The following is a 22255-nucleotide window of genomic DNA, read 5'->3' as shown; positions in this document are numbered from 1 at the left end:
TGGGGCTGTGGGCAGGCAGGAAGCAGTATTCAGGAGTGGGAGGGGCAGGCGAGGCTGAGATCATGGGAACTTGGGGCCCAGGGTTCGAGGCCTGGAGCCTGGGCCCAGTCCCTACATGTCCCTGCCCTCTGGGGGGGGGGGTGAGGAGGGGTGTGTGGGGAGGGGTGTGGGGGTCATGTGCATGTGTGTGTGTGGGCGTTGCCTGGGTGCTAGGTCCCAGGCACCTGCTGTGGGTGAGGGGAGAGGGGCAGGGGGCATGTGCAGCAGACCTCACCCAGGCTGTGCCGTCCCTGCTGCCCCTGTGGTGCTTTGCATGGGGTCAAGCCCTGCAGGACAGCCCTGGCCATGCTCCTGTTACTGCCCATGGCCTGGCTGGGTGCTGCTCTGCTCCCCACACCTCCAGTGGTGGCTCCTGCTCCTGACCTTGCCCCTGCCATGCTGTGCTGTGCTATATCAGGTATCAGGTGGGTGGGTGTAACAACATAATACATGATTAACTGGTTTATCACATTTTAAGTGTAATGTGAGCTATAGACCAAATATATGACTAATTCTAGTAACTTGTACTGGGGGTTAGAAGTGCTGCCAAACATGTAGGTATCTTGGCTAGAAATATTTTTTTTTCTAAGATGTAAATTGGTTATGTACATCTTTTAAATACAGAGATGCATACATTGAATTAATACTTTCAATAGGTAGTAATTTGAAAACATCTTCGAGGTTTTCAGTATGACTTTGTTCAATCTTCTGATAAACCATCTCTACAAAACAATTCATTATTAACCCATTATTGTGTTAACCATATCACCCTGGTTGAGAATCACTGGGTTAAAATAAAGGGAAGTATACTGAGCCACTGGCTTACAATAATGGGTCAACCAGGGTGCCACAGCACTCTGGGGTGCCTTGAGATCCTTTCCAGGTGATCCAGGGTGACATGCAATGTTAGCACTATTAGGTGTGCAAGTATGATTCACAAGGCAAGCCCAGAGGTTTCAAATAGGAATTCATAGTGTTAAAAACATTTTAACTGGTTGTGGTCTTTCTGAATTTTTTACAACACAAAAACTGGTTCTATTATTTTTCTATAATCTAAAAAAAATGAAAACTAAGAGCTGGTATTTTCTAAAGGGTGCCTTGAGTCTAAAAAAATTGAGAACCACTGGCATAAGCATTTATGACATAAGCCTTTCTTTAAGGCTGTCAATTAATTTAAAACTCCCTCCTCACTTAACATTTGTGAAATGTCAGAAGGGAATCTTTAGAAGAAGTCTGACATGAAGCTAGGATGGTGTCTTTTTTAGTGGTTTGGAAATAACATTTCAGAGTACATAAAGCGGTATAGAAGAAGGCTCAGAGAGAACTTTTGGGAGAGAAAAGGTAAGTTAACAGGGCTCCTTCCTACTTTGAGATCTAAGCCATGTCAGAGCTAGGCTTGGCCACAAGAAAATGCAGTTTTTAAATGTGATTGTTGCACCAATGTAGGTAAAGCCTTAAAGATTTTCCTCAGAAGGGATATCAATTTACTGCTTTCAAATTGATTAAACATGCATGCTACTAGCTATACTTCAATGAGAACTAAAAAGCACAGTTATTCTGTGTGCTGTGCTAAAGAATAAATCATACCAGGCTAGCCGTGGGGTTGATTTTTTTTGTTTCAACCTTCTTCTCTGCAGTTAACTTGTTTACGGTTTGCTGTGCCATTTTAATTCTGGAACAAAAACAAACAAAAATATTATTAAATAAAAGATCAAAAATATTCAACATCTGTTTGATACACCTAGTAAACTTCTGCCTCTAGTATCTGTTGGCTTAGAAAATGGTATTTAAAAGGTTTGGTTTTTGGGAATTCCCAAAATTTGGGGCGGGGGGGAGGGGCGGGGGCTGGGCTTCGGCATCCCACCTCCAGATTGCTAACATACTGACATCTGACACCTAACAGACAGCCTCAGAGTGAAGACTGAATCTTGGCCAGATGTACTTTGATGCTGATGACAGCCCTAGGATTTAGTATATATACAGAATTGCTTGAATGTTTGTATTGTTTCTTTTCTGTTATCACGGTGTATCAATAAATTTGCCTATTATCGAATGAAAAGGTCATGGTCAGTCTAAGGGTGGGTCCCTCAGAACAAGGCATCTGGGTCCTAAATCCAGAGCCAACAGTATCTATAGGAACATTACTCAACAAATATTATGTTGGTAAGATTAAAGCAATGCAACGCACAGATGTACAGCTATATCAAGACAAAACAAACAAAGAGACAGTGCTACTGATTAAATCTGTTCAACTGTACCTAATAAAACATTACAGAAACATCATTATGAATGAACTTACAACCAATAAGAAAATCAAAAGTGAAAGATCTTAAGACCTGATTGTGCAATGCTCTGCTCATTGGCCAACCTCTGCACCAACTAGAATCAATATAGCCTATTGGGTTGAAGGGTTCAGCCAAATCAGCCTTGTAGGATTTGGACTTTATAGAATTCTTTCCCCACTACAGACTTCTAAAAATAGGCAAGATAATATCCCTATTTCAGGAGCCCAAACAATAGGGGACTGACCATTTGTGCACATCTTTTGTACTTACTAAGTGCATTTTAGATTAATTTGATGACATCAAGGATTAAATACTTCAACAAATATTACTATTATTTCAATGGTAGGCATAAACAATATGAACCTGACTGTTGAAAGAAACGTGGAATCTGAAACTGACTGATCCCCTAGGCTTATCCTTACCATGCAGGCCCTAAGCAAAGCCTTAAAAGTATGCCAATGATCCATCCCACCTAAATAGGGATAGGAGTGTGGGAGGCTATTGAGAAGGTTTCGGATAGAGGTTAGTGGTCTGCTCTCAGGCAGAGGTTGTAGATCAGTCGACTCTGGGTGTGTCTACACGTGCAATTAATTTGAAACAATAAACTTTATATACTGGTTAATTCTTGATTACTAGTACCGAGGAGCAGGGGCACTAATTACGAAGCCTCATTTCCAGCTTTTTTTACCTGCTCTATTGATCAAAGCCAAAAATATACCTTTAGTTAGAAAGCTCTGATAAGATTACTCAGTATTAAGCCTGTGTACAATTTAAATTTTATCTATTGTTCTTATATATTTTAATATCTGTTTTACTAGTATTTCCAGATTTTTACAGGGACTTTTTACTTGTGACTTACCTTTTCACCTTTTCAGGACTCCCAGATAGCTAAAAAGATTTGGTTTTTAATGATGAGATGGTTCCTACTCATTGGACAGTACATTCCTCTCCATAACCACAAAGGGTAGGCAAAAAATGTTCTATAGTGCTTCAAGGCAATCCCTACAATAAGATTAAATAGGACCAAACTAGGATGCTCAGGATATCATGAACTCCTTTGCCACTGACCACATTTTTTTTGTTCGATGCTCTTCTCCCTCTTTGATTCTGTGAGCTGACTCCTACCAGCTGTGAAAAAATTGGAATGCTCACATTCCCTCCTTCAGAAGAAGAAAGAATCTTAGGATGCCTGTAGACGTGCAGGATGCCTGCTCTGTTGAGCTGTAATTACAGCATGTCAGAGCAGGCTCAATCAAGTCTGCTGGAGCATGCTAATTAGCACACCCAGCAGCCTTGGCATCTCGTGTATTCAGCATCCTCGCGCTTCAAAATGGCGGCAGGGGGACTTTAACTAAAGCTTATTTGACCATTTTGAAACATGGGATGCTGAAAACACAAGATGCTGCAGGTGCTTTAAATTAGAGCAGCACCTGAAAACCACTCTAATTAAAGTGCTTCCTCCCACCCCAGGAGCACATATAAGGATGCCCTTAGAGATCATAATTTTTTATAAATAAAAGAACAGTTATCTATTTTGCTACTTTATTAATATATCTGGACAGTTTACATAGATATTCCATGAAATCTAGGTAGAGTTTTCAGTAAAAGATGATCATATATAAAACAGAACTACAATAAAGCTTTTCACTGATCTATTAATTTTACTGTGATCTTTGTTTTTAAAAAGTGATATGATGAGCAACAGGTTGTATTGTTCTCCTAAGAAAGCTTTAATTTCTGTACTAATGCATGATAGGTAAGTGCTAGTCATAGTTTCAGCAATGTACATGCGTAATTAGAATGAACTCAAGTATTCATAATTTTTTTAACATTAATTGCTCTATTTTATGAAAGATTTGAGTTTGGCAATTACATCAGTAAAATAAACACACTGAGACCAGGCCTCACAGACAAAAGAAACTCCTTCCTAACTCTTGGAAAAGTTATTGCTATCATATGTTGAAAGTCTACTCTAGAATTCAAAAACTAAAATGTAAATTCACCAAATATGAAATCATCTACTTTTGTACAAGGTTGCAAATATGTAATACATCACCTTCCTGTACTCTTCCACTTTTTAAAGATAAAATAACTCCTTAAAACTTGAAAATGTTATTGTCCATTAAAAGGTAAGGTGCCTTTCCAGGCAAAATTATAAATATTTAAAATATATTTCAGAATTGTACGTACTTCCAGAAGTAGCATGTGAGCACATTTGATTGCAGTTGATATTCAAGGTGCTCTTTTTTTCAGATGGAATAACCATGTAAAGATGCACACAACGAATGCAGACTAAAGGGCTCAACATACAAGCTAGATTGGCTATTGGGCATATTTAATCAGCCTGTTAAGCATACATCTTCTTCAGTGTCATGAATAAAATATGTGGTAACACTTCTTATCTGCTTACTGTGTTATTTTTTGCCCTCCTTCACTTGGTAAAAGCAGAAATATTGATGCCACTTGTGTAGAAATACAATGATCATGAAAGAAGCAAATGTAAGGAGTACATGTAGTATAACGTTTGTGAGTGAGACTTGGTCTTCATATTATAAAGATGCAACCTCTCTCAACCACGCACCATTAGTAAGTCAACTAAAAGAACTCCTCTGAGAAAAACAGTATTTTTCTTGGACTCTTTAAGAGCTAATTAAATACGTTTTTATTTATTGTCTGACATTCTCTTAGATTGTGATATTACAGTATTATATTAATGACTAATTTGTAAAGATACCACACCACCTACTATTATTTTAATTATGTTAGAATAAAGTATTTAATATGCTATAAAGCAAGTCCTTTAGGATGTTAAATGCAGTTTATGAGACTTTATATAGACTTAAATTGCTGTACTTCTTCCTATAAAAGTATAAACTTCCTTGGCTATTTTTAATTGTTTGGCAATTACTTGTTCTCAGTTTATTTATGGTAAAACAAAAACTATGGGATAGAGTGTGAAAAAATTCTGTAACTGTGGTTATATTAAGTGTTAATGAAGGTGACCAGCTTAACATTGTCTAGTTTATAGAAATCAGGTGACAAGAAAAGGTATTTGTGAGAGTATGGGAGCAGTATCCAGCTCTACAGCCAAACATCTGAAGACTTGTAAAAACATTACTAAAATAGATCCTTAAAGCTAATAATGTGATTGTTCCTGCCTGCTTGAAAGTAACTAATGAATAAATGAGCAGTGAGGTTTACAGAATAAAGAAAATATAAGTATCCACTATATCTTGTTATCTGAGCTCATTTGTTAATCCCATGTTAAATGAGGAATGAATGGGAGGGAAGGGGATGGAATCTGCCAGTCATAAGGCTCCCTAGGTAGTAGGAAAATCATTAGTGGACTAGGATAACCAGTTAGATGTGATAATGGGATTGAACAGTTCATAGATTTAGAGAAAGTTCAGTTAATGTAAAGCTTTGAGTCTGACATGAATTTCCTCTTTAAGCTGTCCTGCTAAGGAGACTCAGCCAGGGAGTCTAGTCTGATCCTGCTCTCCTTGGAATATACAGCAGAAGAATCAGGGCCTAAAACACAATCTCACAATTTATACATGGGGGAGGGAGCACCAGTACCAATACTAGTTCAGAGTATCCCAGTGTGAATGCAGAAAATTGTAGGACCCCCCACATGCACACAGCAAGTGTATTATGTTGTTATGCACTGTGACATTAAGAGCAGTCTGCTGCCTTTTCTCCCTGCTCCCCATGATACCTTATTGGGAGGCAGCCTGAATGTACAGGAGCAGCTCATATAGAAGGTGGTCAGTATGGGTGGACAGTGTGGGGTATGGATAGGTATGGATGCATGCAAAGGGATAAGCCCTGAAATGTTTCTGCTCTTGCCAGCTCTGCACAGCCCTAGTGGACATACACTGTACTCAGTAGCCTTTTGGAAGGGACAGGGGAATAGAGACAGGGGCCAGTGGTCACAGGGAAGGAAGGAGGAACCTGGAAAATAAAAAAGATACCAAAAATACATGTACAGGAAGAAGAAAAACAACAAGGGGAAAAAAGGGAGGGGAAAACAAAAGAACACAGAAAAGAAAGATAACAAGAGGAACATAACATTTGACATAAGAGAGAGAACTGACAAAACAAAATGAGCCTAGAAAGTGGTGAGAGGTGATACAGAAGTGCTGATCTGACAAACTGTTCCAAGGTGGGAGTCCTCCGCAAAATAAGAGAGAGAAGTTTGCCTGGAAGGCAAGGTTAGCAGTGTAATAGTTTTAATTGGGCGCAGTATTTCCTGTTTAGTGTTTCCTATTTACAGCAAAGGTGTGCATTCTTGTTGTTAGTGTTTTGACTTGTCAATAAAAGGTGGTTCTTTAACTTTCTGCAAATAGCATGGAAACTGCATGACTCTAGGTGGACTAAGTATTAATTGGGAAAGCCTGAAAATTAAGTTTCTTCAAAGAGAACTCAGAAGTAGCAGTTTTTTGAAATGTACATTATGTTTCCTGAATATTTTCCCTTCTTACCCAATTCCCATTGAATTCTAGGTAAGTTCTTTGACTTCATGGGAACTAACAGTGGTCCCTACTCCCTTGAATAAGCTGCAAATACAAATTTATGATCAATCCTACCATCCTACCAACTAGGTCAAGCAGATGGCTGTTTTAAAGTAGCAACAATATTGAAGAATTTCTTACAGAAAGCAGCTTAATGTATTTTTTATTGTCTCCTATTTTGGCATTCTGCTGGAAACCTATCACATTTACCCATCAAATATATGCTTAAAGATTTATTTCTGCTGTGGGGTCCCACATTGGAATATTAAATGATAAAAAGTACTTTTCATACTGTGAGATGTAGTCTTTTCAGCAGAGGAGTGCAATGTAATCATAGCTATTCCTTCTAAATAGTATTTTTCACTAGCATTAATCACTGGATGACACAGCTCATGTCTACTTCTCATTCCAAGACATTAAACATTAATAGTTTTTGAAGCTTCAGTGTGTTTAAGAGAGAAAAGGAAAAGAGGAAAACTTGAAGAATGCAGGTTGGTTAAACCATGAAATCTGACCAGCTGTAATGTGAATCTGTTCAAAAGAAGAATTACTATCACTCATCAGTGAGCAGAAGAGGTCAAAATATCTAAGTGAAGTAGGAGGAAGTTTCCCAGGTCCAACTTTAATGGGAAATGAGTTTTTTAAAATGATGGCATGAAAAATAAAACTGGTTTAGGTAGTAAAAATGGAGCTTCATATTTTTAAACAAATCATAATTTGTTTCATCCAGATCTCTTCAACTAATATAACAATGTAACAACTACATTTTCCCAGTTAAGAACCCCCCAAATTGGGAGAGACAAAATTGAAGAAGAAAAAAAAAACTATGATTTTTAATTAAAAAACTATTTATTTTGTAAATGAGGGAATATAAAATAACATTTTATCTCTTTAATTTTGATTTCTTCATAATCCCATAAAAGTACTTTCCATTGCTAAAGTAAAGACATTATTGTGCAAAGGGTTAAGAGGATAAGGTTTGTTATCACTTATCTTGATGCTCCCTACTTAGCTGTCAGAGAGAAAGTGTGTGTTCAAGCAGTCCTCGACTTAGGTTCAAGTTACAACGTTTTGCACTTACAACATTTATAAATTGACACCCTGTTTCAACATTCTGACATCAGTTTCGACTTTACAATGCTTGATCTGACGCCACGCCAGCAAACAAGTTTACTGCATTGCCCATCTCCCTGGAGAACTGCTGTCCAAACTTCCTTGGATACTTTCTTTAAGAAAGCAGATGAGACTCCAGAAAAACCTGCAGCCAAGACTCCTGAGAAGACTCCAGCCAAGAACCCTTCAAAAAGTCCAACCAAGAGCCCTTCAAAAAGTCCAGCAAAGTCACCTCAAAGATGTCCTTCCAAAACAATATGATTGCTATTTACAATAAAAATACATTAATGTAGATATATTACTCATCTATAATTGATTGAGTACAAAATTCTGGGTTATTTTGGTGAAAATAAGGTATTGGGCCTTGGTTCAGGAACCAATCCCCTATTTATAACGTTGCTTTCTATGGGAAAATCGGTTCCAAGTTACGACTTTTTGACTTAAGATGTGGTTTTCAGGAACCAATTGTGTTGTAAGTTCGAGAACTGCCTGAAGTGGGAGTGGAGGGAAGGGGGGGAGGAGGGGGAGGAGAGGGAACATAGAGTTAAGCATAAAATGCTTGAAATACCCACAAACAGACTAGACAGAGGCCACTCTAGATGGATTCTTTTTCATAAAACCAAAACAGCATGTTTCTTTTCTTTCCTAAGACCCAGAAACCTTTCAAAACCTACTACATACTATCCTAAACCTTCCTAAATCTACCAGTACCATAGGTCCTTATTAGTTTTGATCCATAGTATCAGGCTTTACTATTGTTCAAGAGTTGGGGAGGTGAAGGCAAAGGAATGTGGTTTCTCAGGACATCTTGAATTTCTATCCGTTGTCTTTTGTTAAGACCTGTGAGACCAGAGAGAGAGAGATCCACTCCCGCAGCATCCACGACTCATACTGTGAAGATGGTAGTTTATGTGGGTACACAGAAGCTGCATGGTTTCTAAAAGCAATGTAAGCCTTCTTGGGAGGGTACATTAGGGTAGTGCCATCCAGTGCCACTATAAGGTACATAACTTAACATACATGATCGAATGAACATATAACACCCTCCTAGACATGGGTATGCATCTAAATTGGATGCAGTTGAATTCACATTTAGATAAATCACTTGCACATGTATCAAGGCCTTTAGGTTAGTTTAACTGCTTGTGCGCTAAAGTTTATGAACTGCTGTACAGAAGTAATGTTATCTGAGAAGTACAATGGTTGTCATGAAATAATATGTAAAAAGTGTCATGCACAAAACATCAAGAAATTAGGAATAAGCAAGTAGAAAATTGGAAGATCAGTGGGCTTCCAATGTTTCAACTGATCTTTATAAACAAAATTGAATGTCCCAGTTCTATATAGATTTGTCCTGCATTCTATACTTGAGCAAGCAATGAAATTACTGAGGTTTGGCCAAGTTTGATCAATGTTTGTTAGATTCATGCTAGTGAGTATGAATCTCAAGGTTACCCTATGGCTTCTTAGAATAAAAACAGATGAGAAAGGACAGAGAACCATAGAAACTTCATAGGTTTGTTTTTAGGCTTCTCACAGGGGGAGGTGACCGGGAAGCTGACAAGGGTTCCTCTATATCTAACAAGCCAATTGATCCACCAAGATCTCTCCCCCAGGCCATGGTGATTTACCAGAACACAGAGCCTTCTGCTAACCCCACCCATTCCCTGACCCCGGGGACTCTGTGAGCCACTTGCCTGCCAGAGCCCAGCTGAGCACAGCACCATGCCAATGCTTGAGCCAGGGGAACAGCAGCTGATGGGGCCATGCCCACCAGTGTGAGCCTGCAGTGCAGGAACAGACCCACCCCAAAAGCAGCACTGGCTGCCTGCTTCCCCTGGCCAACAGTGCCACCGGCACCGAGCATGCCCGGCCTCAGCTCTATCTCACACCTGTGTCTGTACCCTGCACCGAACATGCCCAGTCTTAGCTCTATCTCACCCATGTCTGAGACCTGCACTGAGCGTGCCTGGTCTCAGTGCCCTCTCACAACCATGTCTGAGCCATTATAGCTGCAGGTAGGGTGGCCATCATAGAGGACAATCCAGTTTTCTGCTACTCTGTCCTCTATTGATACAAAACCTGATGCCTTTTTCTCTTCAAGAGAAAAATAGAGGACATAAAGGTATCCGGTTTCATATCAATAGATAGAGGACAACCGGACTGTCCTCCATGATGTCCACCCTAGCTGCAGGACAGTCCAGGATCCCACTGCTGAAACCTCCTAGCTGAAGTGGATACTTGAATTTTCAAATTGGCAAATACCAAGGTGATAACCGAGTACTTGGCACTTCCAGCAACAGAACCTGCTTTATCTATTTAACTTCACTCATACCCATCCACAACAAGGAAGCATGGAGATAAGAAATGAAATACTCTGGAGATATACCTGGTGGACAAACTACATAACTCTCAATACAGGCAGAACCTAAATCACGTGTGTGAGATAGACGTTACAAAACTTGTTACAGAACCTGGTTCAGCTACATGTGGTTCAGCCAAACTACATCCATTGAGCTTTAGATATCACCTGAGGATCTGGCTCCTAAATGAGATGTAACCCCATGCACATGTATCATGTTACAGGTTGTAACACATTATCAGGTTGTAAAGTGTAACATCTATCATGGCCTTAAAGGTTTAACACTTTATTACATCTAGTTAAATGTTACAAAACTACCCATTTCTCAGTATAACATATGTTCTATATATGATGAAAATGAACCAGCTTGCAATACTAGATCTTACATACTGTAAGCTGCATGTTAAATATATGTTCACTATACTTTAAGAAATCAATAAAAATATGACAAAATGTAATTGTAAAGGCAATAGTGTTGTCCCTAACCTCAAAGTGCTTGTATTGAGAGCCTGTACTTTTTATTTCTTTAAGGGTCTACAAATAGTAGGCTTACTGTTATTTCCACATTATTTATGGCTGGTCCATCTGATTATGGGAATTACACAATTCTCCTCTCTTTAGCCAAGAGGAGAAAATCTAATTTTATGCCCCAGGAAACAGCTGATGTAGAAGAGTAATAGATATTACATACTGTTTTTCTTTCAGGAGCAGGAGATCTGACATGGGGCTTTGGAAGGAAGGCACATGCCCTCTTCTCAAGTTCTGCAGTCACCATACAGGTCTGTAATCTTTTTCTTAGTCCTCAGTCTGACCTCATGGCAAGGTATAGATTTTGACATGCCTTCTTATAAAAAAAACCTACGACAGACCCTGGGGGCTTTTCCAACCATACAATTTTATAGCTATTAACTTCAGGCTCTTTTCTTATAATGATGCCAACCTTAGTATCAACTGGCCACATTTTCCTACAACATTTTTTACCTTTTCCCTCATACTACCTCTATTCATGGAGAGACTCCCTGCAAAAATATTCTTTGGTTAAATATCCCCTTAAAACTCATTTACACTGTGCTGCCTATAAAACTGTTGGCAGTGCTTAGGCAGCTGATGTACCCCAACTACTACTTATTACTAGGCACATATTACATTTATTGTATTCTGTTGTCTCTCATCATAAATTTAGATTGGGACAGGTAACAGTGTGTGTGTGTGTGTGTGTGCGCGTGTGTGTGTGTGTGCAGGCAAGTCTGCAATGGATTTTACTAGAATACAATTAATAACCAGTCACTACAAATAAATGACAGTGAAAACTGTCCTGTCTGTCACCCATTATTTAGGATGGAGGATGAATGTGAAAGAGATTGGAAGTAAAAGGAGGGGCTCTCCGAAGATTAAAGGGAATAAGAATTAAGGTGTGTAATGGCAACTCCAATAAGAAAGTCACAGTTACTAACATATTTCCTTAGAGCCAGAGACACAGGGAGCCACAGACACTAGTTATTTGCAGTGTTAAAACCAATACAGACATATGTAAATGAAATAGCTGTGTATAGTCTGCATGTGATGTGCAAAACAGGATCTTATAGGAACCATAAGGAAGCCAAATTTCATTATTTTATGAAACCATATGTGGCATCAGTAAGGCAGTATGGCTATGTAATGCAGAAGGTCTAAGCAAATGCCAATCAAATTATTAATAACAGTAAGGATACTTAATGATCAATGAATTAGCTTTAATATACTCATCTTTAGAAGGTCCAGTTAAATCAAGGCTTCATAATGTTACTGGTGAGATAAACATGGAAGCAAATCTTACTGAAAACAACCATCTATCTTCTTATCGGTTTACTCTGAGCATTGCAAATGTGTAAAATTATTACAAGAAATATCTTTAGAAGACCTATAATCATAACCATTAACAATAAATGAGCGGTAACACCAAATGATATGATCCCAGTTTTCAAAAAACCTAGTTTTCAAAAAGCAGGCAGAGCCCAATACAGTGGTTCTTGAGCTGCTGTCCATAGATGAGATTTATATCTCAAGTCCTGATACCTTCAATATCTTCATCAGTGACTTGGATGTGGATGTGAAGTGTGCTCTGTCCAAGTTTGCAGACGATACTAAATAGTAGGGTGAAGTGCACACTCTGGAAGGTAGGGAACAATTGCAGGCAGACCTGGACAGGTTAGAGAAGTGGGCAGTACACAATAGGATGCACTACAACAAGGACAAGTGCAGAGTGCTGCACCTAGGGTGCAAACATATCCAGCATACCTACTGGCTGGGAAGTGCTCTGTTCACCAGGGCACCTCTTGGGGTAACAAGGAACAATGGTCACAAACTGACAGAGAGCAGATTTAGGCTAGATATCAGGAAAAACTTCTTCACGGTAAGGGTGGCTAAAATTTGGAATGGGCTTCCAAGAGAGGTGGTGCTCTCCCCTACCTTGGGGGTCTTTTAGAGAAGGCTGGATAGGCACCTGGCTGGGGTCATTTGACCCCAGCACTCTTTCCTGCTTATGCAGGGGGTCGGACTCGATGATTTGTTGAGGTCCCTTCTGACCCTAGCATCTATGAATCTATGAATCACTTGGCTTTTCTCTCTAACCCAAAAGGGCTTGCAGCTTTTCTTTTTGTTAAAAGTAGAGTATTAAGTTTGGTGCACATTCCACGTGAAATAATGAACTAAATTATCTCTGAAATGAATTTAAATTATCACTGAAATTCCATCTGGAAAGGTACCTTCATGTTCTAAACTAATGTACCTCTGTCCTAATTAGCAATTTCCCCATTCTATTCCATTCTACTTTCTCCCAACACACCCAGAAATAGATAGGAGACTATCTGAAACTCAAAATTATCAACCTCATTCTGGTGTAAGACCTTTTCCTAGGTATAAGAAATATGTTTAATATGTCAGCAGTTTACAACCATTTGTAGATTAAATGTAGGATTTGCTAGGCTCTCTTAAATAAGTAAAAAGTGTAGATTAATTTATTCTGAATTCACAAATACACCAGCTGCATTTGCCCAAAACAAGGAATGATGGTGGAATTAAATATACTAGAGACCTGGAGACTGGTTTGTTACCAGAAAATATCTGCATTTAATACTCAAGAAGTATTTTTGTTTCTGAATTTCTGTAAAAGGAAGAAAACCATGTGTGAAGAAACAGTTAAGATATCTGGACACACAGATGTACATATTAAAAATGGCCAATAAATTGCCAATAACAACAGTAGAAACAGCTCTCTAAAGAGGTCTCTGCTATGTATGAATACTGTGGTTCATTTTATGTGAAAATACATGTGAGAATGAAGAAGTGGTCATTCTAGACAGGTTATCTTTTAAAGATTTAATGTTGAACTTGCAGATTGTAAGTACAAGTTAATATTGAAGAAATGGTTGTGCCTGATAGGGAAAATGCCATTGCATAGCGGTTTTGATTGTAAAAAATTGGATTTAACTTCTATACTAGTTTATTTATTACTACATCTAGTTTCTATATCTCAGTCTATAACTCTGTTTTCCAGCCCTATCCTGATGTGTAAATTTTGTCCTGGAAAGAGAGAATGATTCAACTATATTTTGCAGGAATCTAATTTATTTTCATGTTGGGTTAAGTAAAGGGTAGTAAATGTTTCCTCTACTTAAAAAAAAAAAAAAAAGAAAGAAAGCTAATCAGTTTTCTACAGTTTTGTTACATTTAGGAGTCAAGTAATATTTAGACAACACAGTCTTGCAACTAAGTCTATCATTTAGTTCAGGGTACTATTAAGCCTTGTTTCGCAATTTTAGAAATCTTTTGCTGCCCTTAAATAACCCAAAAGCAGTCAGGCCTTATAGTGTAAAATTTCTCATATCCAAATCCTATATTGCAGTTTTATTTCTTACATTTGTTTCAAATTATGCAATATCAAATTTTAGATAGTAATTCATTCTATTTAATAAAAAAAATGGACTGGTCATTTTAGTGATAATATTGTACAGTTCAGTATTAGGAGATTTCATTTTGCTGGGACTATATTTTGTAATAAAGAAAATATTATATAAAGTTGTATTTAAACATTTGGGCTCCTAAAGGTAGGCACTGAAAGCCATAATTAGGCATCCAAATGACAGGATACATTTAATTCTAAAAAGTTCAAACTAAGTATCAGCAGCTCATACTGAACTCACTTTTTAAGATTATATGCCTAAATATGAATTTTAATGCCTATCTTTCATGCCTCAAATTTGAAAAAAATTGGCCACAACTATGAATTATCCCTAGTGAAAAACAGGAAAATACATACATTTTCCCTAGTCAAAAAGGACCTGGTTACTGGCACAATTCCTATTTTTTATTGTAATTAATATGTAGAAATGCAAGAAAATAGTGCATCAAATTAATTAGCTTAACCCAGCTACAGAGACAGCTGTCCATTCCTGTCATACTAAAGTTATTAAAAGTATTAAAATCACAATATACACAAAGCCACTTAGTTTTCTTTCAGATGTTCCTTCCCGGACAGCAGTTGGTGAATAGTTAGTCTCATACTTGGTAAAACAGAGCCTTTAAAAATATTTTAAGATGATGAAAACAGTTTTTCCAGCATTCTAATTAATTCACATTTTTTTCCATTTTAGCAGCACATTATAAGGCATTTTGAGAAAACAGTTTTCCAGCATTCTAATTCAGTTTTTTCATGGGGCTGTGTTTGAAAAGCACAATTCCTTGATGAATTTTCTCTTGCATTTAAGGGAAAAAAAAATAAAATCCTTTCAAGGGTAATGACACTATTAAAGTCATTTGAAGCAAACTTTAAAAAAGAGTCTATGTAAATCTAAAAATGACAGGGCCCCGCAAACCTTCACGTTAAAAAATGTTAATAATTATTAATAAATAACCAGTAAAACATACAGTAAATTAATGAACAACAAAAACTATTACATCAAACCATTAACAGAACCGATCAAATATTTGCATTTTTTTTTAGCTGTAAGTACATCAAATATAAATCACCATTTGGACAATATTTTGGCAGTAAAGCACAAAAAAAATCATGGAGGAGAGTTCATTCCAAATAAAAATTAAACATCACTTATAAGTTCCATTAAGGGCAATGTTTATACCTTTAAATAGTTGTTTAACTCTGTTTCTTAGCTATGTAATCAGCAAGCTGGTAATTACACAAATGAAAAAGGAAAGGATGCATGGCCTAGATCTTTTCCCAATATTAATTTATAGCCCCTATGACTAGTAATGGAATGAAATCAAAAGGATATGATTCAATGGAAAACACATCTTGCTATTGTACTGGGGAAGCTTGTACAAGGCCATGGAAGTCTGCTCAGTGCCAATTGATTTTATAGTTTCAGATGTATATGCTGTTGAGTCAGGCACAAGGGAAATAAAAGATCCTCATGTAAATGTCACATGTTGTAAACGTTCTAAATTGATTTAGCCGTGTTGTTAAATGAATGAGAGAGAACACTAAGCTACTTTTAAGTTTTAAAATCTACAATCTGTAACAGACTTAACAGAACTGTCATAACTCTGAGTGTTCAGGAATTTGTGATGTATGCATAACATCTTTAGAAGTTACCAGTTTATGATCAACTAATCAATGGAACAATTCACACTGATTTGGAGCAAAAGGAATAATGTAACCGCACTTAACTACACTTGCCAATATGTTCTCAAGAGAAAAGTTTTCCTTTTTCACCCCTTTTGGTTTGGTATACACACCTGGCTTTGCAATTTATACTGAAAGTGATTAATCATATATATATATTTTTTTTTTTTTTGAATGTGAATGCATTACAGCACATTCAGTACTTTGTAATGTAGTATTTGTCTCTCTCAAAAAACTTTTCAGCCTTCTTTTAAAACAAAAGTCAGGCAGAGAATTGCAGGTCTTGTATTTTATTTTTTTTACTCCAACTAATAAAATCAGGAGAGTGTGGTGAGATCTAGCGGCAAGTAGTTTGATGTCCTCAGCAGGATACCAAAAGTCAGAAGTGGTGCTGTAAATTCAATGTGGGGCTTCAACACTGTGCTAAGTGTGGCCTGAATCTCAGGGGCTTCTCTTTGATGCAAGTGTAGTATATTAACTGGGAAAGCATTCGCTTTTATTTGTCTGTACTGTTTGCGGCAGCAATATCGCCTCATTTAGGCTAGTTCGACATGAAAATGCACAGAGAAGCAATCTGTTACATATTAGCACAGCTCTCCTTTCATTGTACTAGCTCATAATTGGAAGGGGTTACGAAAGTGTAATTTATCAGATTATATGTGTTTATCTTTTTGTGGGGACAGCATGCCTTTGGTGAATTTTCCTACGCACCCTGAGGGAATAATCTTTCCTTGATGTCCATTTGATCTGAAAGAAAACAATGACGCCTGTGAAATATGGGAGTATAATTTGTTTGGTTTGAGAAGGAACAGTTTCCCAGACATCTGAAATGGTATTAATGGCTTTATTAGAACCTTACCTTTCTTTGGAAATGTTTTTGCTCTCTCGTTTCCAAATGATCTTGAAGTCACTGCAGAACTCGTACCACACCGTGAAAACGTAGTTTGGTGTGATCTCCTTCTCACCAGACTTTGGCTTTATCCCAAAGTATCCCACTGTTTCTTCAAAGCTACAGGGGGGAAAAAAACTGTCAACACGTAAACCCACCAGGGAAGCTTAGTTTCCCTGAGGGCTGGTTCCTGACTCAGTAGCCAAGACTGGTAATTACCATAACTTCCCTTAACCTTGGAAACCATAGCAGCGATTCTTGCCAAGTGTAACTAACCTTCCAACATCTACTTTGTTCTCAGGAGAATAATTTTCGTACGTATGTATCAGGAAACATAGATGGTCATAATGTATGCAAACTGCCGGCTCTTATTTTTAATAACCCAAACATAATAACCTGTAATTTATGTAATGCTATATTATCTTTATGAACTTGTATTTTATTCTGCAAAACTGAAATGGGACCTATTTTTCATTTACCTTCCTAAGAGTTATCTACCTTCTAAAGAGTCTGCAGAAGAGTTGAATACCAGGCCAGAGACTCTTAGTAGAACCCCCACTCCCAGTTCTACTCAGTCTAGGTTATGGGTGACTCTCAGGTAGTTATGAGGAGTTCAGTCCAGCAACAAAAATGCTACAGTCAGTGACATATAATTTGAAACAAGATAATACACTGAAACTGAATCATCCATTCTCAAAGGTGTTGGCAAGCTAATAATAGAGATATTAATATGCATGGGTTTTTTTGCCAGTATTGTAATATTCTACTATTAATCATTTTTGTGGTGTATCTGAACATTTCTAAAAGAACCTTTTACCGTTGAACATATTTTGTGGTATTTAAAGTTATTGTGCAATATGCACGTTAACCATTTTGGAATCGCATTTCATAGATAAACTGGTAATTGATTCCATGACCACGATTATATGTGCAGAAACAAAAGCATTTTTGCTTTAGTAAGAGTCAAAATAGTTTTCATGGCAAATTAAATATATCCACCAGGCAAGCTTTTCTGACTTTGATTAAAAGCAATATCATAACTTTAAAGGATAAACAACACAAGAAAATCTTTTGAGGGAAATGTTTTCACTTTCCTTGAAACTCTGGCACTATTTGGGAAAAAGGAGGCAATATTTTTGTTTATATCTGCCAGCTGCTCTTCCTTTAGTATGCTGAAGTCCTGAAACTAATAGAAGGTGCTCTTTAATATGGTCTGTAGAAGGTACAATTTAAGTTCAACAAATAGAATTTTCATTCAACTCATCTTTTGGAAAATGTCAGAGGCCATGATTGTTATAATAAAACAAAATATTTACTATTAATGATGCATATCTTAAAATAATTGGACTTGCTACATAGTATCAATCTCTTTACATTTCTTTAACGGTGTATGGAAAATGTAATTAAAAAAGCAAAAACAAAAAGATCCCCAAGCACAGCCTATTTTATATTGAGAAGAAGGGTACAGCTATCTAGAGCATAACAGTGAACCTAGCCCTAAAAGTGAAAATATATTTTAAACAATTTAAAGCTACTTTACATATGTTTAGATAATTAGGAATCTCTCTTTGGATTTCTTTTTCATATATGATATTTTAAATAAGAAACCACCAAGAAAACTCTTCAGCAAAAATTGTAGTAATAGGGAAAAGACAGCAAGTCCGTAAAAAATTATTTGATATAAAAAGCATAACGCTCAAACAACACATGTCCCCAAACTACTTTGAATTTGCCTGTGTTAAAGAAATATAAAAATAAGGAAAAAATAATACATCTTTAAAAATCAGTTAAATCTAATGTATGACTATACGCACTGAAATGCAATACAACTAGATTTGTATGATAATATCCTGGTATTACTACAGGGTAGGGACAGATCTGTACACATATGATTATAATCAGACAAATGACTTGTAAGTCAAGGCCATTCTGAGCTCTGCCCTGACTTGGGTGAAACTTTCCCTTAAGTGCTTTGTGCCTCAGCTGGACCACCTGAAAAGGGGAACAATAATACCTACCCTTGCAAAGGTGTTGGGAAAACGCTCATAAAGTGCTTGGAGATCCACAAGCATAGCTGTGTGTGATTCAACAAAAATTGTTGAAACTGGTGTGTTTCCCTCAAAACATTTTTTTTGATGAATTAGTATATTCTGATGAAGCAGATGCATCTTTCTTCTGCATTCATCTTTAGATAAGATGTAAAACCTGCCCTCTTTCAATCAACAAAGATGATGCTACACTTTTCTGAAGAGTTAATTCTTGGTTTGTGAGGGAGATAATACAAATATGTGTTAGTATTTCTTTTTTTGTTCCATAATAGTTGCCTTGCACGTGACATTTTCCTAGTTTTGACATGTCAAATATAAAGTTTGTCCATTATTCATTTTTTATGAGTGCTTCAAAAACTAGTGAAAAGTAAATTCTTTATCTTCTGTAAACTCTTTTTTCTTACTAAATTTACATGAATACTGCAATTCCATCTTAACAGGATTCACAAAACTGTAGTTTGCACATGAAATATTCAGTCTTATTTTTTTCATATACAATATAAAATCCAGGCAAGGTGTTTCCCAAAAATCACCTAAAATACTGACAACTAAGGCTATTTACAGTAACTTTATATCTTGTATGCAACAATATGGAAGTCAGAAGCTTCACACAGGCATAATTTGTAAAGCAATGTTTTGAAACTCTTAATTTCTGCCCATTTTTCTCCCTGATGCCTGCCTCTCCAAAGCAAATTATGACATGGATACCCATCCATATGTTAGAAAGATTACAAGTTCAAAGACTTCTCTCAGTTGACTGATTTATATTTTAGAAGGGGTAAAATGGCATTCAAACATAGTTTATTAATATAATTGTTCATAATTTATTAAAATATGTTGAGAATTTAGATAAGGAATTAAAAAATTAAAACTGTAAGCATATTAGAATATTTGGTTCATCACTTGATTTGATTCATATCTATTCTGGAAGAGGATGTAAAAAGGTTTGGAGAAGCATGAGATTTCTGTTTTGAAGTACAGTAGTCTTTTCTGTTTAATTGCATTCACATTATCACTATCATCTTTAACCAAAATATAGTATCTTTTGAAGGGACTAGAAATCTTACCATTTCTTTGCATTCTCCAAACAATTCTCTTCTTTCTTGTGTTCTTCTCTAGCTGAAAATAGAAAACATTTGTATTTATATTAGGATCTGACTTATTGTTTCTTTGTTTTAAATTATTCTTTATAGAACGCATTTTTTATGTTTGGGTTTGATTGCTTGGATAATAAATATAACAAAATAATAAACATTTCTTTATTTTTCAGTCATCCATTAAAAAAAAAAAAAAATTATGTCAGTGGGGAACACCAGGGTTTGAAATGCCATCTTGAAATCAGGTAGGGTACTATATAACATTGCAGCCTTTTTGGAACATAATGCAAATTATCACATTTTCATTTCCCTATTAAGAACAATATGTTATTACTTTTGTTCTCTCTATTTCTTGCTGACCAAATCCTGCAAAGTGAAATCTGTTCTTGAGAGAGATACAGTTGAAAATTGCTGAACAGAGGCCAAAAAGTAGTTAATTACATCAACCATTTCCAATTGATATCACACTTGATTCAGGATGCCAGCAAAGTGAAAACACATGTAACAAAATTTTAATGTACATGGTGTACATGATTTTTGAAAACTCTGGCCAAGATTTTGAAAAATGACTAGCAATTTGGGGTGCCTCAGTTTTGGAATGCCTAACTGAGTCACAGGAATGAAGCTGATTGTTGGAGGGTGGCGTTCTCTCCTGTCTAGAAATTTTTCTTGTGTTAGACTGATGGATACAAACACCGATGGACACAAACTTATTAATCAGTTTTAAAAAATGTGGCCAGTTCTACTTAGTTCAAGAAACAGTGGAACTCTTTTACATTCAACTTGGATACAAAAAAGCACCACTTACATCACTTATACTAGAAAAAAAGAAAAGCTCAATTCCAGGAATGAGTAAAGGGTAATGTAGAAAGGGCTCATATATTTTAATGATGCTGTGATAAATAGCTGCATCTTTACCCTGTCCTGTTTAAACCACCATATATAGTACAGTATATATAGGCGCTGATGTATCACTGTCAATTGTTGATGAAATATAGTTATAGGTAAGGCCTTTGAGCAACAGGTATGGCTCAACACAGTTCCAGGCAAGGAGGCACTGGGCAGTGAGGGATGGGGAAAAGGGAACCTGTCACCTATTGTCCCATATTAGGCTTCTGCCTAATGTGGGACAATGGGCAATGTGTCTGTCTTCCACCCAATAAAGTGGATCAGTTGTGGTGGGACATACTCTGCTACACTGATACACTTTATCTGGAGAGGTCTATTTTTACCCTTAGCGCAAGTCTATTCCATCCTGGCCGAGTCCTCTAAAAACAGCGCAATAAGTAAGTGGATCCTCCTCATCCTTACTGCTTCTTATGCGACTCAGTCTTAAAGTAAGATGACAGCATATTACAAAAGTAACTGCATTAATGATTTTTTCAGGGACTTGAGCAGGTTTAATGGAATTGCCCTTAAGCACCTAAGTCCACTTAGAAACCTTATAGGAGGAACAGAAACTGGCACATTGTCTAAACACACATTAGAACTGAAATAAACAAGCACTTGCCTACACAAGACAACTTCACTGATTTAACTTGCGATGTTGTATTAAGCAGATTTAAACAAGTGCAAAAAAGGTGAGAATTCTCTGTTTATTTTAAACTGGGAGGAAGATAATACTCTCACAGTTTGAATAAAACTGAAAATAAGTATCCATAACAACTTAACTGGTCATTTAAAAACTGACATAATGTAATGGATTGCTGAAAACAAAGCCTTAGTGCAAGCCTACTCTCAACACTAACTTCAGATGAATTTAGCACCTCAATCCAGACAACAAAAATGACCAGCACAATAGGATGGCATGCATAGGACGTGATCCTATGAGTTGAAATGAACCACCATGAATACTCTAATTTTAATGTACATCCACACATATCAAAAGACTGTAGTATATGAATGTAATAATTTAGATAATTTTTAAGACTTACTCTTATTCATCCAAATCAGGCACTCAACAAATTTTTACTTAGGTCAGCAGCTGGCAACCTTTTCAAGTCACAGGCCAGAACCACCCAGCTCTAGTTCAATGCAAGCCAGGTGGCTCCCACAGTACATCAGTAGTGGCAGATTTCCCTGTTTCAGCACCAAGGCTGAGCAGCTGGGAGTTGCAAGCCTGTGCTTCCTCCACTTCTCCCAGCCCCCCACTTCCTGGCTTGGGCACAGGCTCAGCTTCCAGCCAGTGGGGAACTGTGCTAGAACTGGGTTGCTGGAAGCTGTGTTCATGCTGCCACCACTTCTGTACTGAAGCTGGGAGGCGTAGGGAAAAAAAAGGAGAAGAGGCA

General features: G+C 37.1%; 1 protein-coding gene across 1 annotated transcript in view; it reads right to left on the bottom strand.

Annotated features, from left to right (window-relative positions):
• FMN1 (formin 1) overlaps positions 1 to 22255 on the bottom strand; it is a 235647-nt gene that overhangs the window by 14014 nt on the left and 199378 nt on the right. The window contains exons 14-16 of the mRNA XM_019496560.2: positions 19938 to 19989; positions 16793 to 16942; positions 1627 to 1711 (exon numbers count right to left, since the gene is read on the bottom strand). Of these exons, the coding sequence (XP_019352105.1) occupies positions 1627 to 1711; positions 16793 to 16942; positions 19938 to 19989 (287 nt within the window). The remainder of the gene's footprint in view (positions 1 to 1626; positions 1712 to 16792; positions 16943 to 19937; positions 19990 to 22255) is intronic.

This window comes from Alligator mississippiensis, chromosome 2 (genome assembly GCF_030867095.1).
Source record: "Alligator mississippiensis isolate rAllMis1 chromosome 2, rAllMis1, whole genome shotgun sequence".
NCBI classification, from domain to species: Eukaryota; Metazoa; Chordata; order Crocodylia; family Alligatoridae; genus Alligator; species Alligator mississippiensis.
This window is presented reverse-complemented; position numbering and strand designations above follow the sequence as displayed.